At 36.5% G+C, this 15,484-nt stretch overlaps 1 protein-coding gene across 15 annotated transcripts in view; it reads right to left on the reverse strand.

Moving 5' to 3' along the window:
• Kmt2c (lysine methyltransferase 2C) overlaps window positions 1–15,484 on the reverse strand; it is a 217,663-nt gene that overhangs the window by 93,453 nt on the left and 108,726 nt on the right. For 12 of the 15 annotated variants that reach the window (XM_031380223.1, XM_031380221.1, XM_031380220.1 and 9 more), the window contains exons 10-14: window positions 8,236–8,405; window positions 7,476–7,627; window positions 6,698–6,811; window positions 5,851–5,928; window positions 3,531–4,234 (exon numbers count right to left, since the gene is read on the reverse strand). In XM_031380223.1, coding sequence (XP_031236083.1) covers window positions 3,531–4,234; window positions 5,851–5,928; window positions 6,698–6,811; window positions 7,476–7,627; window positions 8,236–8,405 — 1,218 coding nt within the window. Of the gene's footprint in view, window positions 1–3,530; window positions 4,235–5,850; window positions 5,929–6,697; window positions 6,812–7,475; window positions 7,628–8,235; window positions 8,406–10,289; window positions 10,308–15,484 lie in introns of those variants that run through there. The other 3 variants (XM_031380211.1, XM_031380216.1, XM_031380222.1) reach the window with 2 other exon arrangements.

Raw genomic sequence — 15,484 nt, forward strand, 5'->3', positions numbered from 1 at the left:
AAAAAAACCTGAAATACTGTTGTAATTATCAAAATTCAGTTATACATCATCCTTTAGATCTCAGCTTTAAAGAGTAAGAACTTAACATAATTCACTGAGAAGAGGTGAATTGCCACTGACAGATGTATGCCTGCCTACTGCACTATGTTCTGCCTACTGGTGTCATCACTGCAACTACCTGGATTGGACTATAAGCACAAGAAGTTATGGGTTTTTTCCTCTATTTTTATTCTCTATTGTGTCAAGTGTTCTGTTCAACAACTAGTAAGCTCTATTTTTCTCTTGTTATATTTTTGCATGCATGTGGGCATGAAATAATTCATCAATAAACATTGCACTGTACTATCAAACACGCCAAGTTCAACCAGTTAGCTGTCCCAAATCTTGGATTTCCTTACCTCCAAAAAAACCAATAACAACAACAACAACAACAACAACAACAACAAACTAATCCACAATACAATGTTACTATTAAGCTATATACAACTAGAATTAAGAACAAAGTCCAAATATAAAACATTAAGGAACTGAAAATTGAGAAGAGCTATATAGAACCCAGCTGCTTTGAAATCCAACAGATACTATGAATATTATGCAACAGAGATTTAACTGGCTACAAAGGATATAGAAACTTACAAATATATAATGTATATAACATATAATGTTATAAGGCTGTATGATAGAAAAGGGGGACAATAATGATAAGTGGAAAGAATGTTCTGGCCAGCTTTCTATTTAAAGTCAAATCTAATCTCAGCTTTAGGAGGCTGACAAAGTAAGACAGGAATACTACAAGTTTGAGACCAGCCTAGGCTCTAAAGTACCACCTACTTTCCTCCAAAAAGGGAAGAGAATAAGAAAGCAAAAGAAAAGAGAAAAACAAATACAGTAAATCAACACTATTGTCTTGTGTCTCAAGGGATGAACAACCAGAGAGGGTGTGGTACTTCATAGGCAAGTCTTTTGGTAAACATACTTGCTCACTTTATGCAGCTCATGCTATAACAACACCTTGTCCTTATGACTTATAGCAGTCTTTTTACATAAAACACCTGTTCTCTAAAAACCCAAGGTCAGCCTCAAGTGGCATCATAGCCTTTAATTCTGCACTGGGAAGGTTGATGCAGAAGGGTATCTCTATGAGTTGGATGCCAGCCTGGTCTACATAGTGCAGGCCAGACCAGGCAGGGCTATGTAGTAAGATCCTGTTTCAAAGGAAACAAAGAAAGAACAATAAAGCTCAATTCTATCAGATTAAGAGAGTAGACCTGATTGTAATCGATAAGGCACTGTTACAGTAAAGTCACCCACTTTAGTATTCAATAGTTTCTGAATACAATTATGGCTCCTTTAGCCAAGACTTTAGATCCAGCACAAGGAAACAAAAAGTTTGGTGTTTCTAGTTTGCATGTACCTTCATTTCAGCTCAGCATTGCAAAGGGCTTTATACATATACATACAACACATACACTTTTGAAAAGATGATTTAAGATTACTGTTATTTCAGAATATATAAACTAAAGCAGACAAGTGGCTAGTATAATCCCAGCACTCAGGAAGCTGAAGCTGGGCAGGATGATAACCCAAACTCAAGGGCAGCTATGACTATACAGAAAGATCCTGAATCAAGAAGCAATTTAAAAACAAAAAGAAAAATCAGGCAAAGAACTGTGGGGTGTGAAAAATCAAACAGGCTGAAAGGTAAACAAATAAGGGATTTGACCAATTAAAACCTTTCCATCCTACTTCCCTTAACTTCCTAAAAAAACTTTCCCCAGAGTATTCAGTTCAGCACATTACAAAAAAAAAAACAAAGAAACAAAGCAGAGGGAAGAAAGCAAAGCATCCATCTCTCAGGATTCCACTTCCAAGGTCAAACTTGAGCCTCAGAGGCTATTTTAGGGTAGAGCCATTACATAATGTTGGAGATTCACATCTGTAATCCTCAATCTTGAGACTAAAGATTGGAATAGAAGGAGTTGCAGGCCAACATGGGCAATAATCAGACTTCCTCCCACAACGTTTATAATGCATTATCTTAACAGGATGCAAAACCATAGGAACCAATATGAGACACAAAACTACGTAATTGTTATACAGCTAACTTTACAAAACAACATGAAGATAGGAGGGGGAAGAAAGTGGTTTGTGAAGAAAAAAAAAGCTCATGGGATAATACAAGCCAACTGCCAAAGAACATGTTTAAGACAGACAGACAGACAGACAGACAGACAGACAGATAGACAGAAACACAGACACAGACATACACACACACACGGGGATGGGAGTGGGGTTAGCACAATGTCCTGAGTTTTATCACTGGCACCCTCTGCCCTATATAAACAGATAGAAAGACACACACTACTGCTCATTGAAAATGTCTTTCCTATAGAGCAAGAGCTAGTCCCTTTGCCTTCGGTGTAATTTAACTTTAGAAAGTAAAAAATACATAGGATTTATTCAAGAGACAAATCAGTCTACTAAAACAGATTTTTTTATAATGCCTTTACAGCTTGAGTTAACTGTTTAATATTAACATATTACCACTATTGAAAAGTCAAATAATTGCTGGAAGCAATTTAAATTATAAGACTTACAATTCCAAGCAAATACTATAAACTAAACTCATCCCTACTGTTTGATTTCAGAAAGCAACCATTGTGAAGAACAATAAATAATTCTAAGCAGCATTATCTTAATTTTAGTATTTAGTCTCATTTTAACCTACTTAGAAAGAAGTGTAATTCACCCCTAAAATACAAAATCTATATTACTTGAGAACAATGACAAAGCCCAACAAAGAAAAGCGGTTTAGAATCCCAGCACAGGGAAGGCTCAAAGTAGGGTGATGGCCAATCCATAGGAGGCCTGAGCCTTACAGGAAAACCTCTGGAAGTACACAGTGTGCAGTTTCGGGTGGGAGTGCCCACCCAACACATTGAAGAGGTGTGCCCTTTACATGCTATAGAGCAGCAGCACATTTTATGACTGTTTTATCTAAAATTACTGAAGTAAATCCTATCTTGGAAAAATAATTTTATAAAAGACTTAGCATTTATATACAGAAATAAACATCAAAATGAGAAACTTCAGCACAAAATTTCTATCTGTACAGTATATAGATAGATAGATAGATAGATAGATAGATAGATAGATAGATAGATAGATATTGATATATGTATCAATCAACAATAAATGTATTACAGGGAAAGTAAATACCATTACTATAGACATAATCTGACACTGTTTTTAAAGTGCTAAGACTACTTTGGAACTAAAAACATCTTTTAAATTGTTTTCTATAGATACTACAATCAAATAGATCATATTTTTATATCCTGGAGTTTAAAAAATTACATTCTCAGTTAAGAAAATTTTTTTATATAAAAATATGTACTCCTCCCAAAGTAGAAACATTAAAACTGAGTTCTATGGATGAAAAGTTGCTTTCTCAACCAAAGCTAGATGAATCTTTTGCATTTTAAATTCCTGCTGTAATATCTTTTCTGTCATCATTAACATCATCATACCTGTTTGGACCGGGGTCTACCAGGAGAAAATTTTCTTTTGGTAATAGCTGGTTTACCCATGCCAATTTTTGGAGTGACTGAGATGTATGTTGTTGGCATGATGCTGCCAGCAGCAGAGTTGAAAGCTGAAGGGTAACCGTGCAGCATGTCACATGAAGGCAAGTCTGAACAAAGTGTGGAGGAGGAAGACACATCTGCCTTGTTCAAGTCAGCTGCTGAAGAGAATGGTGATTCTTCCTCAGCTGGTAACTCTACAGATTCGTCTCCTTGGCATGAACTATCTTTGACACAACTGTCAACAGCAAGAGTCATTTCAAAATCCACACATCCTGTGGGGACTTCAGAATTTTCCTTCTGTTCCATTTCTTCTTGTACTCTTTCGGTCAGCAACGGCTCCTTACAAGATAAGGAACTTTCACTCTGTGGGGACAGTAAGGCTTCTGGTGCAGCAGACTCAGGAGCTGATTTTGGAGGGCTTGGTTCTTTAGAAGCCACCTCAGAGTCCTCTGACAGCAACAGGTCCTCTTGTGGCACAATGGTTTGGTGTGGAAGGACTTCAATGTTTTCTGTCACTTCCATTCTGTCTTCATTTTGATCTTCGTCACAAATATACCCCTCTTTAGAAAGAATTTCTGTTTTTTCAGTATCAACTTCATGAGCAATCTCATTTGCCAAATCAGGATTCATTTTATTGTCAGATGATTCTACAAAATTTACAATATGGGTGACATTAACAAAAATGCAAATTGCAAAATGTCTAATCATAAATAGGATTACAACTTTGAAGGTATTCAAGAAACAAAATTATTGAAGTAGTTAAAGCAAAAATTCAAAATGATTTATGAATTAAAATAAGTTGTAGCCTGTTAAGAACATGGCTTAGAGCCGGGTGGTGGTGGCGCATGCCTTTAATCCCAGCACCTGAGAGGCAGAGGCAGGCGGATTTCTGAGTTCGAGGCCAGCCTGGTCCACAGAGTGAGTTCAAGGATAGCCACGGCTATACAGAGAAACCCTGTCTTGAAAAACCAAAAAGAAAATAAGAAATAAATAAATAAATAAATAAATAAGAAAATGGCTTAGTAAGATCCTTAAAGTAAGTAATTTCTGGTTAAAGACAAAACAGAGAGAAAAGACTCAACCAATATATTTCTATTATACCCATGACACATTTAAAATTTAAGCACCTACAGACTAAAATTTATGCATGCAAAGTTAAACTTTTTGAAGCTAGTTAAAAAAAAAAAAAAAACTAACAATACTAAGTGAAGTTCCAGACTTTGAGAAGGGAAACTAGATTAGAACATAAAAACACAATCTAGACACAGTGTGACACTGCCTCTGGCTTCTGATAGGTTTTCTAGCCACAGTGGGGATCCCCTTGATTATTATCTACACATGTTTAACCTATCCAAGGTACATCCTGGATTATAATACTTGTTTATCCTCATTATCACTATCTTAAATACTAATCTTGACTAATCTATTAATATGTCAAACACTGAAATATGTCAAATACTGAAATATGTGTGACTGGTAAACTTTAATCAGAGTTCTAATTTATTAAAATTGGTTGTAGTGTCACATGTCTTTAATCCAACACTTGGGAGACAAAAACAGGCAAATCTCTTAAGAGTTCAAAACCAATATGACCTACACAGTAAGCTTTAGGACAGTCGAGGCTACAGAGTGAACCCTGTCTCAAAACACAAAAAAAATAAATGAACAAAATTTAGCCTGGTCTTACATAGGAGAAAGGTTAGACGTCTCAATTGGCATGAGGCTCAAGTGGCTCTACAACGAAAAGCTACTGAAAAAGAGACATTTATTTAAAATGCCATTGAAGGGCTGGAGAGATGGCTCAGCGGTTAAGAGCACCGACTGCTCTTCCAGCGGTCCCGAGTTCAATTCCCAGCAACCACATGGTGGGTCACAACCATCTGTAATGGGATCCCATGTGGTCTTCTGGTCTGTCTGAAAACAGCGACAGTGTACTCACATAAACAAATAAATAAATCTAAAATGCCATTGAAGCTGTATCAACAAAGACACTAAATTCTTCATTAATTATTTTGAAACCAATGATTAAAATCAATATATGGTCTGATATCAAAATGAAACCTCACTTTTGATTCCTGCTCTAATGACAGGCTCTGAATGAAGATAAAAGAAAACTTCAAGTAATAGATCTATTATACTAAATGTGCAGAACAATCATAAATCTTTCACAGACAACCTATTCATTGTCATTCTAGTTGAAAAAAATTACTTGGCAATTATCTTGTAATCCAATTAAATTAGATAATCTGAACATATAGCTTACCAGAAGTAATGAGACCAACTGTGTCAGGGCTTTCTAGTGGATTACTTTTCTGGGGTTCTTCAATGTACACTTGAACTGCTAGCAACAAATCACATATTACAGAACTTTTAAGTAAGAAGTCAACATTTCTCTAACACCGCTGTCTCTATAGTAACTGAATGAGCTTCACTATAAAATGGCAATTTCCAAAATGAGCACAAAGCATATTTATACTAGTCAGTTGTATACAAAGATACAATTATCAGTTCATATACTACAGATATAACTTATTTTATCCAGTTAAATCTGTATGATGTATAAATTTTAATGAGTTGTGAAATGTAACATTTAACATCTTGAAAAACTCCAAGACTTTATGTATTCATTCATAGTATATAATTTAACACAAAACTTCATCTACAAAAATAAATAATAAGCAATTTCCCCAAATATAAAATTTCACTAATTATACAAGTTCAGTAAAGCTATTATCAATATTGTAAAAACTTAGTAGAAACATCTTTAAAATACCCTCAATAGCACTACTGAGATAACTTGATATAATAAAATTTCCATTATCTCTGCAAGACATACCTTATAATCTGCAATAAATTTAGTTCATAATTATAAGAATATAATAGATTGCTTTTTAATGAAAATTACTTGGTTCCTAAACAAAGCACATACTTACTAACAAGACTAGACCACAACTGAACCATAAATATAGATATGCCAAAGATGATTTTTTTTCCTAAGAGCCTCCTCTATACTACTGAGTCACATCTCCAGGCCTTAAAATGTTCCTCTTTAAACAATTTCCAAGAAGATATTTGCATACTATCTATGTTCTTCAAAACTATAGTCTTACCATTTGGAACAATTCCAGGTCTGGACTGGTGATCACTGACATCTTTATTTACTGTCTGCTCCAGAAATACCACTTCATCTTCGGGACCTTCAATTTCCATTCTGCTGGAATAATCTTAAAAAAAATGATTCATTCTTTGTACCTCAGAGGAAGTTTTCACTTCCTCTGATAAATCAGCAGCAGCAATGCACGGTTTTTCTTCAGATTTTACTTTGGTAATCAGAAGCATGTTTACAGTTTAAAATGTGGACATTTTAAAGCATTACAAGTTTGAATGTGTGAATACTTAAAAATAGCTTCACAGGCTTTAGGTGTAAATACTACACCTAAAAGCTGTAGGGTACACATTTATGATCCAAACTCTTGGAAGCTAATGCAAGAGGTTAATGACTTCAAGGTTAACATGGACTACACAGTGAGACTGTTTCAAATATAAAAGACAAAAGAGGAAGGAGAGTTTTGTGAAATTTGAAAGTACAATGGGATTTGCTATAAAAACTTCTGCCGGGCAGTGGTAGTGTGCGCACGCCTTTAATCCCAGCACTTGGGAGGGAGAGGCAGGCAGATTTCTGAGTTCGAGGCCAGCCTGGTCAACAAAGTGAGTTCCAGGACAACCAGGGCTACACAGAGAAACCCTGTCTTGAAAAAACAAAACAAAACAAAACTTCCTTTATTATAAATGAAGTAATATGTTGGTGACTAATCAACATATGGCTTTAGAAAGTGCGCGCGCACACACACACACACACACACACACACACACTTTTTTTTTTTTTACCTGTAGTTAGTTCAGGCATCTCCACTTCATTCCCTGGATGTAAAGGGTCTATCTCAGCTCCTAAGTGTTTACAATACATGCAGATATAGTCTTCTTTAAGCTGAGAATCCAATTCCTGATCAGTTGGTTTGTCACATTCTAAGTGAATCCATCTGCAGTGACAAGTATATTTAAATAAAAGTCTCTAATTTAAACCCAAGTTAGTACCTTGGGAAAGTGAAGTCAATTGCTTAAAAAAAGAGAATGGTTAAGATGAGATTAAAGATGAGAAAAAGATGGTTATATGGGTTAGAAACTGCCAAAGGATTTCAAAAAGAAGATGACACTTAATGGACATAATCACAGTATCGATATTTTTTTTTCTTCCTTATTTTTAAACTACCTTCTTTTGAATTTTTCTCCCAGTGCTCATTTCTGATCTTGCCTGTTCTTCTACCTATCAGATTCTTTAAAAACAACAATAATAATTTGCCAGGTATTGTGAAACATGCCTTTAATCCCAACACTTGGAAGGCAAAGAAAGAACTCTGAAAGTCTGAGGCCAGCTTGGTCTACCCAGCAAGATCTAGGCCACAGTGAATCTCTATCTCCAAAAAAAAAAAAAAAAAAAAAAAAAAAAAAAAAAAAAAAAAAAAAAAGCAGTATAATTCTACCTACAACAGCACTCTAGAAAAGGCTACTTAACAACACAGTAGAGCAAATGTTCACAAGAACCAAAGAATTGACAAAGCAGTTAAATGGAGATGCTGTGCCTCCTTACCTCTTACACATATTACAGTGGAGCATGTCTTTGTGTAATTCTGGATGGTAGCACTTTCCACAAAAAGGACATAAATTATCCTGCTGTTGATAACAAGTGTCGCATAGCAGACAGTTGTGATGCCACTGAGCACTAGACCGCGTGCCACATTCTATACAGATTCTGCAATTCTAGACCAAGAAAAATAGAAACAAAAGCCAGACATTTTAAATTGCAGCTCTGATGTGTATCTTTTGGAGATGAACACAACATTTGTGTATTAGTCATTACTTGTCACATCAATTTATTTTTGAAAAGGCAATTTGTCTTGAATGGTGACTCATCTCATACAAACTGCACTAAACCCTTGAGAAAGTTTTAATAGAGAAAGCAAACATGTAAGAATGAAACCACAAACATAACAAGACAAATTTCAAGGATAAAATATAATGTAGAACAAGGTAGCAGTCAGACTCCAATGGCAGACACTCCTAAAGAAAACTGATTTTCCGTTTTCCTGAAGTCAGCAATTGCCAATAGCTCCTCAGCTAGGATGGGAGGACTTCATGTCTACAGCTCCTCAGCTAGGATGGAGAATTCCATGTCTACGGCTCCTTAGCTAGGATGGAGAACTCCATGTCTACAGCTCCTCAGCTAGGATGGGAGGACTTCATGTCTACGGCTCCTCGACATGGTGGGCTTTTTTGTCTGGCCTAATGTTGTGCAGGTCTAGTGCATACTGCAACAACTGCTGTCAGTTCATATATACTCTGCTAGAAAACCTTGCAGCTGTCTACTGCCTCTGGTTCTTAAAATCTTTTACCCCTCTTCCCAGGCTTGGGAGAAGAGGGTATAATAAACATAAAGCTTCTTGGGAAAAATATAACCTGGACTATAAAGAAAAAACTAGGTTCAAAGAATAGAGCATACTTTGTATGCTAGACCCAAAATAAAAATCAGAAAGAAGCCAGACTCTATTTTAGTCACCAGATGCAGATGACCACAGTAACAAATACACATAAAGCTGAGAAACTGAAAGCCAAGTGTGGCAGGTCCACTGGAGCTGACTAAAAGCCAGTGAAAGGCCATATATTATGAATAGCACAAGTTAGACTCTACTGCCTTAAGAAAGAGGACACAAGGTTGAATGTATAGAGAAGTGGAGAGGATCCAGAAGGAACTGGAGAAGTGGAGGAAATGTGATTGTAATAAATTATATGAAATTCTCAAAGCATTTTAACAGAGGAGAGGAAGAGACCAGGGAGTAATTTCTGAAAAACATGGCTCCTTATCTTACAACTGTACATAGCTGTCTCAAAGTAAATCTTTGGCATGGCCAAAAGAACTATTACAAGTCAAAAGAATAACTGACAAATTAATAAAAAAAACATGTACATCAAACAATACATGGTCATAGCCTATATTTCTCTAAGAACTCCCAAAAGTGCCAGAATGTTTACTGCCAAATATAGAGGTAAAAATTGACTCTTAAAGATGAACAAATTTAAGAAATGATAATGTTCACTCATAAGAGAGATGAAGACTGAAAGAACATTGAGATCTATCTTCTACCATGTGAGGCAAATATGCAGTCAATAGCTGAATAAGAAGACCCTCCTGGCACAGATGCTGCAACAGCTCTCTCAGTGTTAGCACTGAAAAATGCACAAATCAAAACTAGATATACATACAATCCACGGGTATTAATTCTACTTCTAAAAATTTATGTGGCAATTTCTCTCAACAATTCAAATATCTACATATGCACAAAGTTACATTCTTCTGGAGCATTTATATTATGAAACACTGGAAACCTCTTGACTATCAATGCACAAGAAACTGTTCAAATAAATGACAGCATAAAAACACAGCAGTGTGCAAATGCTTTTTTTTAAAAAAAAAAAGTCTCTAGATTAATATAATTTCTATATTAAAAAAGTAGAAGAATTTCCAGTATTTTTACATAAAAGGGACATTTGCAAATGATGTCTATAATGTGCTTTTAGTGTAAAAAGGGGAAGTAAGAAATCACAAATGAAGGATAAACCTGGAAAACAATGATGTTAGCTACTTACAAGAGATTAGGAGAACCAGGGAACAAGTTCTAAGAAGAAAGTAGTGACAATTCTCTCAGTAGACATTTGGTAAAAGTTTTGACTTTTGGAAAGAATGTTAAAATCCTATATATTATTTTTTTTTTTAAATCTGAAAGAAAAGAAAGGGGGATAAAACCCAAACAACTCATTTTTATTGAGAGACTAAATGAAAGCATGTATGATCTTGAATTCAGAGTTCTTACCATAAAAGAAAATCTTTGCAAAAGAAAAAAGCAAAAATAACAGAATGAATCAGAAAGACATACAAGGGCAGGACTTCCCATTACATGTACATGTAAGTAAATATTCATGATCATTCAAATATATGCACACATGCCCCTTCCTAACTTCATCTGCTCAAAGGTTTAGAAGGTTAACACCTTCAAGAAGGCAGGAGAACACTGAGAACTCATTGCCCCATTTTCCTGCTTAGGGGGCAGGAAAGATGAGAGGAGTTTAGAACATCTTGTTAAAATTCAAACAAGAGGAGCATACACAAAGAAACAGCAGACAGTTTGAGGAATCAATCATAGTACAGTTTGAACCAAAAAATAATTATATAAAATATATATTATCAAAAATAAGTATTCATGAGTTAATCTCTACAAACTTTTTTATTTGTTGTCATGTTTATAATGTGTATATGTTTATATGTGTTTACCAGCATGCACGTGTAGGGGTTAGAAGACTTCCGGCAAGATTCAGTTCACTCTTACTTAAACACAATTCAGTTCACTTTTTTTTTTTTTTTTTTTTGGTACTTCGAGACAGGGTTTCTCTGTGTAGCCCTGGCTGTCCTGGAACTCACTCTGTAGACCAGGCTGGCCTTGAACTCAGAAATCCGCCTGCCTCTGCCTCCCAAGTGTTGGGATTAAAGGCCTGGGCCACCACCGCCCTGCTAGTTCACTCTCACTAAGCAAGATTCACTCACTCTTACTAGATTAAGCTGGTCAAGCTTGGCAGTAACCTTCTTCACCCTCTGAGGCATCTTATCAGCCTTCATGAATAAATAAATTTAATATGTGAAAAAGATAGTCCTGATTATGAGAAAGTGAGGAGAGCTGGTCAATGAATGAGAAGGAGTGCTACAGCTACAAAAGCAAGATTGTGCTCCCAACAGGCTTCTAAAGAGCTAAGAAAAAGCATGAGGAGAAGCAGAATACACATACGGTTCTAAAGGTGTTTCCACCCCTACTGCTGGCTTATTAGATATAAAAAATAACACAAAGTATGAAGGATTCTAGCCAGGCAATTTCTTGGAGACTGAGAAGCATACGTGCATCCCGCTACTCTAACCACAAGGAAATAACAAAGACAAAATGAAGACATTTCTATGTTGCAGGTAGGAAGGTCAGGGAGAGGGGTAGCAGGTAAAAAGACAGGGCTTCGGAAAGATCTTCAGATTAAAAGAGGCAAACAAACGAGATCTAATAAGCAAGTAGAATCTGTAATATCAATGGGACCTGGAACCTACTTGGGAAAGGAGGGTATTTTATGTGATATTAATTCATGAAGCCCAAGTAAAATAGAGGGTAAAACAACTATTCTGATAAGTTTCTGGAGTCACAGAAATACTGTTTGTGGAAATTTTTTCATTTAGGGGACACAACACCCAGCAAGAATATTCTTATATTCTTATATACCGAAATATCCAAATCTGAAAGGGCATTGTGTAGGTAACTTAACTGTCAAAAGCTGAAACGTGAAGGGTATAGTTCCCTTGCAGAAATCAATCAAATGGTAAAAGAAAAGTACAGACAGAATCAGATAATCAGAGAGAGTGCCTGATATTTTTTTCTCAAAAATGTTAACAGCAGTTGAATCCTGGTTGAATGGTCAGCATGATGTTTCCAACTTGTCATTTAAAATAATTTTTAAAATAATATTTATCAAGTAACTTTTAAAAGAAATGTATAACATATAAGCAGAAAATTCTTACATTAAAAAACAGGAAAGAAACTCATCTAAACAATGGCATATACAAAGATGCGAGGATTGCCCTTGCTCTGCTCCAGTGCTAAGCACCTCTTCTAGACTAGAACCCTCAAAGGACCACCCACTGTCCTTGGTGAGGCCATACATAAGGAACCTCCTAATGTTAAACTCGGGAACAGATGATAACTAAAATCTACAGAGAATATTTAAAATAATAATATCATAAGTTGCTCATCTTTCAAATAGCTCAGAGAATAAACCTCCCAATAAAAACTGTGACAACAATAAGGGTGTGTGATATAGTGGCAGAGTGCTTTCTGGTATGTGTAAATCCCCCAGATTCAATCCCCAACAAGAAACCTTGACAGCTAAATTAGTATTAGCTTTATACTGAGTGTCATGCATGGGCTCTTAAAAGAACCCATCCTGCTGGGGAGTGGTGGCACACTCCTTTGATTTTAGCACTCAGAGGCACAGACAGGCAGATCTCTGTGAGTTTGAGGCCAGCCTAGTCTTCAGAGCAAGTTCCAGAACAGCCAGGACTACACAGAGAAAGCCTGTCCCAGATCCTTATAAATCCTATATATCTAGTGGTACACTCAGCAGTACCCCAAGTAACTGTCATGATAGACGAGGATGGCAGAATATGATAGGGATCTAAACAAAGAGAACAGGGAAAAGATAAAGTTGGTGTGGGGGGGGGGGAGAGAACATTACACAGAAAAATTACTAAAATAATGAAAACAAAACAAAGAAGAAAATATTTGATAGCAAGAAACAAAAATACAAGTGCCTTTACCCACTAATTCACCTCATAAGCCTTGAAAAAAGTATTTCTAGAGTATAAAGTCTGTGATGGGGTAAAAAAAAGTTTGTTGTTTTTTTTTTTTTTTTCAAAAAATTTGGATTTTTTTTAAAAGAGCTAAACAAAGATGCAAAAACAAAACAAAAAAACTTCAAATGTTGTTTTACAGAAAGATATAAATTCCTTCTTTCTTAACATGTAACACAAGCTAGCCTTGAACTTGTGATTCTCCTGCCTCTTTGCAAGCATGTTATCACCATGTTAGGTAAATCATACTTTGGCAATGAAATTATAATAAGGTTTATAATTTAATTTACTCAAGCAAAGAAAAGTCAACACTTTGATTTCTACTAATGTAAACAGCTAAGCATTAAGTCACTTACAGTGTACATCTGAAATGGCCCAGAAGGCTAGAATAAAATGCTAACGACTCACACTCAGTTGGTAAACGGCATACCTGCTCATGTTACTGGGTAAAAGTCCAAAGGGAGTAGGAGTAGGGATGGTGGGCAATCACACGGGGTTGAGTAGTTTTACACTAATAAAACACTGAGCCAATCTGTGTGCTAAGTTAATGCCAAACATGCATGTCTAGTTAAGAGAGGAAAACTCAAAAAGAAACTGATAAAATAATCAGTTAGTCAAAATATGCAGTAAAGGGATTTTTTTAAATCTATCAAGAAAGTAAGAAACACAGTGTTAAAAGCTTCTATAACAAGTGTGGATGCATTTGTATAAAAACCAAAACCATCCCACAGGCCTGCAATCCCAGAATTCATAAAGCAGTTGTAACCTATAGCTTTACCAAGTTCTAGACCAGCCAGAACAAAAACCCTACACCAACTAAATTCTGAGTATACAAAAATATACAGTACTTTAGAAGTCAGGTTTACACACAGTTCCAAATAGGCTCAGGGCAACAAAAGTTATAATCAAAGGTAAATTGATAACCTTAAATATTCTGTTTCTATCAGAAAAGAAAGAAAATAAATTATGAATTCACCTTTGTATTTCAGAAAGGCTGTGGGGCAAATAGAGGCATGTAGTGAAGGCCCAAGTACAAATATTCCATGCAGCGTGTTTTTTTCTCCTTAACTGGATCACCAAGAGAACAAGGAACAGGCTCTCATGCAGGCAGAGAAGCAACTGGAGCTACCAAGGCAGCCAGATCTTCAGTCCACAGACTCCACTTCCCAGGTAGCCACAGATGAACAGTTATTTAAAGCATCTTGTTCTCCAGATGATGAGCCCTTCTGTTCACACTCCATTGCTCACATCTCACCATTTCCAGATACTACCTAATAAGTTTCACTGGGGCTCTCTAGAGCACTAGATAGAATGTAGCCTCTAATTTGGCCCAATGAGAGAGCTGTTTCTTCTGTGCTTCATCCACTGCTGCACCACACTTATGGCCCAAGCACCTCTCTGAGTGGCACCCTCATCCTTCTTGTCTTAAAAAGTATGAAAAGCACTAGAAGCAGTTCCAAAGTGGGCACAGGCCCAAAGATGCCTGCTCAAGGCAGCTCAGTGCCTCACTCCTACAGGCCACCTCTCTCTCTCCAGTTCGGTGCAGCAGAGTCCAGAACATTCAGCACCCCAGCAACACTGCGCCTTCAATTCCAGGTGCTGCCTCCATAGCATCACCCCATCCCCCAACAGGAAAACGCCAGAGACAGAATACGCTGAATAAAGCAGGTTACAGAGAAAACAAAAAAACCTAAGAACTGGAACTTTTTCATAGAAACATTAAAGCTGGTAGGCATCGTGGTCCCTGAAGTGGAAGTTGAGGCAGCTGAAACACTAAGCCAAACTGAGCTACAAAAGGAAGACCCTGGAGGAAACGGAGTGAGGAAAGGGAGGGAAAAATACTAAAGGGGAGTAGGTGGGGGTACAATAATCAAAATAAAATGCAATAACTGATGTCAGGGATGCCACAATGCAGACTAAGTACTGTTCCTGCATTTATTTATGTTAATCCTGAGTGCTGTCAAAGATGTAAGAACGGTTGGTTTTTTTAAATCATGGCATAAATGCAAGACCTCCTGGACAGCACAGAATATGCACCACTGCAGCGTCATGATCTTCACATCATGCTCCTGCACTGCACTGCTTACATAAAGCAAACTGCAAACAGCACATCAATAAACTTCAGTGCAGAACTGTGAAAAAAGCAGCTTGATGGGCCATTTGTTACAGATTTCACTATCTAATGGTATGAATCTGTAAAGCACAGCTTTATAGAGTTGTTTAACATTACAGACTTAAGTCTATCAAGACCATTTTAAACTTGGTCTAGCTTGCTCCTGATGAGGTGCTGTGTCATGGATGTTAATGAATTTTGTACAAATTCTGGTGCTTGAAAAGAATTAGTGCAGCTCATACAAATAAGATTAAACACCCCCTTGATGGAGCTCACAGTAACTGCAAGGAACCC

Source organism: Mastomys coucha, unplaced genomic scaffold, assembly GCF_008632895.1.
Source record: "Mastomys coucha isolate ucsf_1 unplaced genomic scaffold, UCSF_Mcou_1 pScaffold19, whole genome shotgun sequence".
In the NCBI taxonomy this organism is placed as follows: domain Eukaryota; kingdom Metazoa; phylum Chordata; class Mammalia; order Rodentia; family Muridae; genus Mastomys; species Mastomys coucha.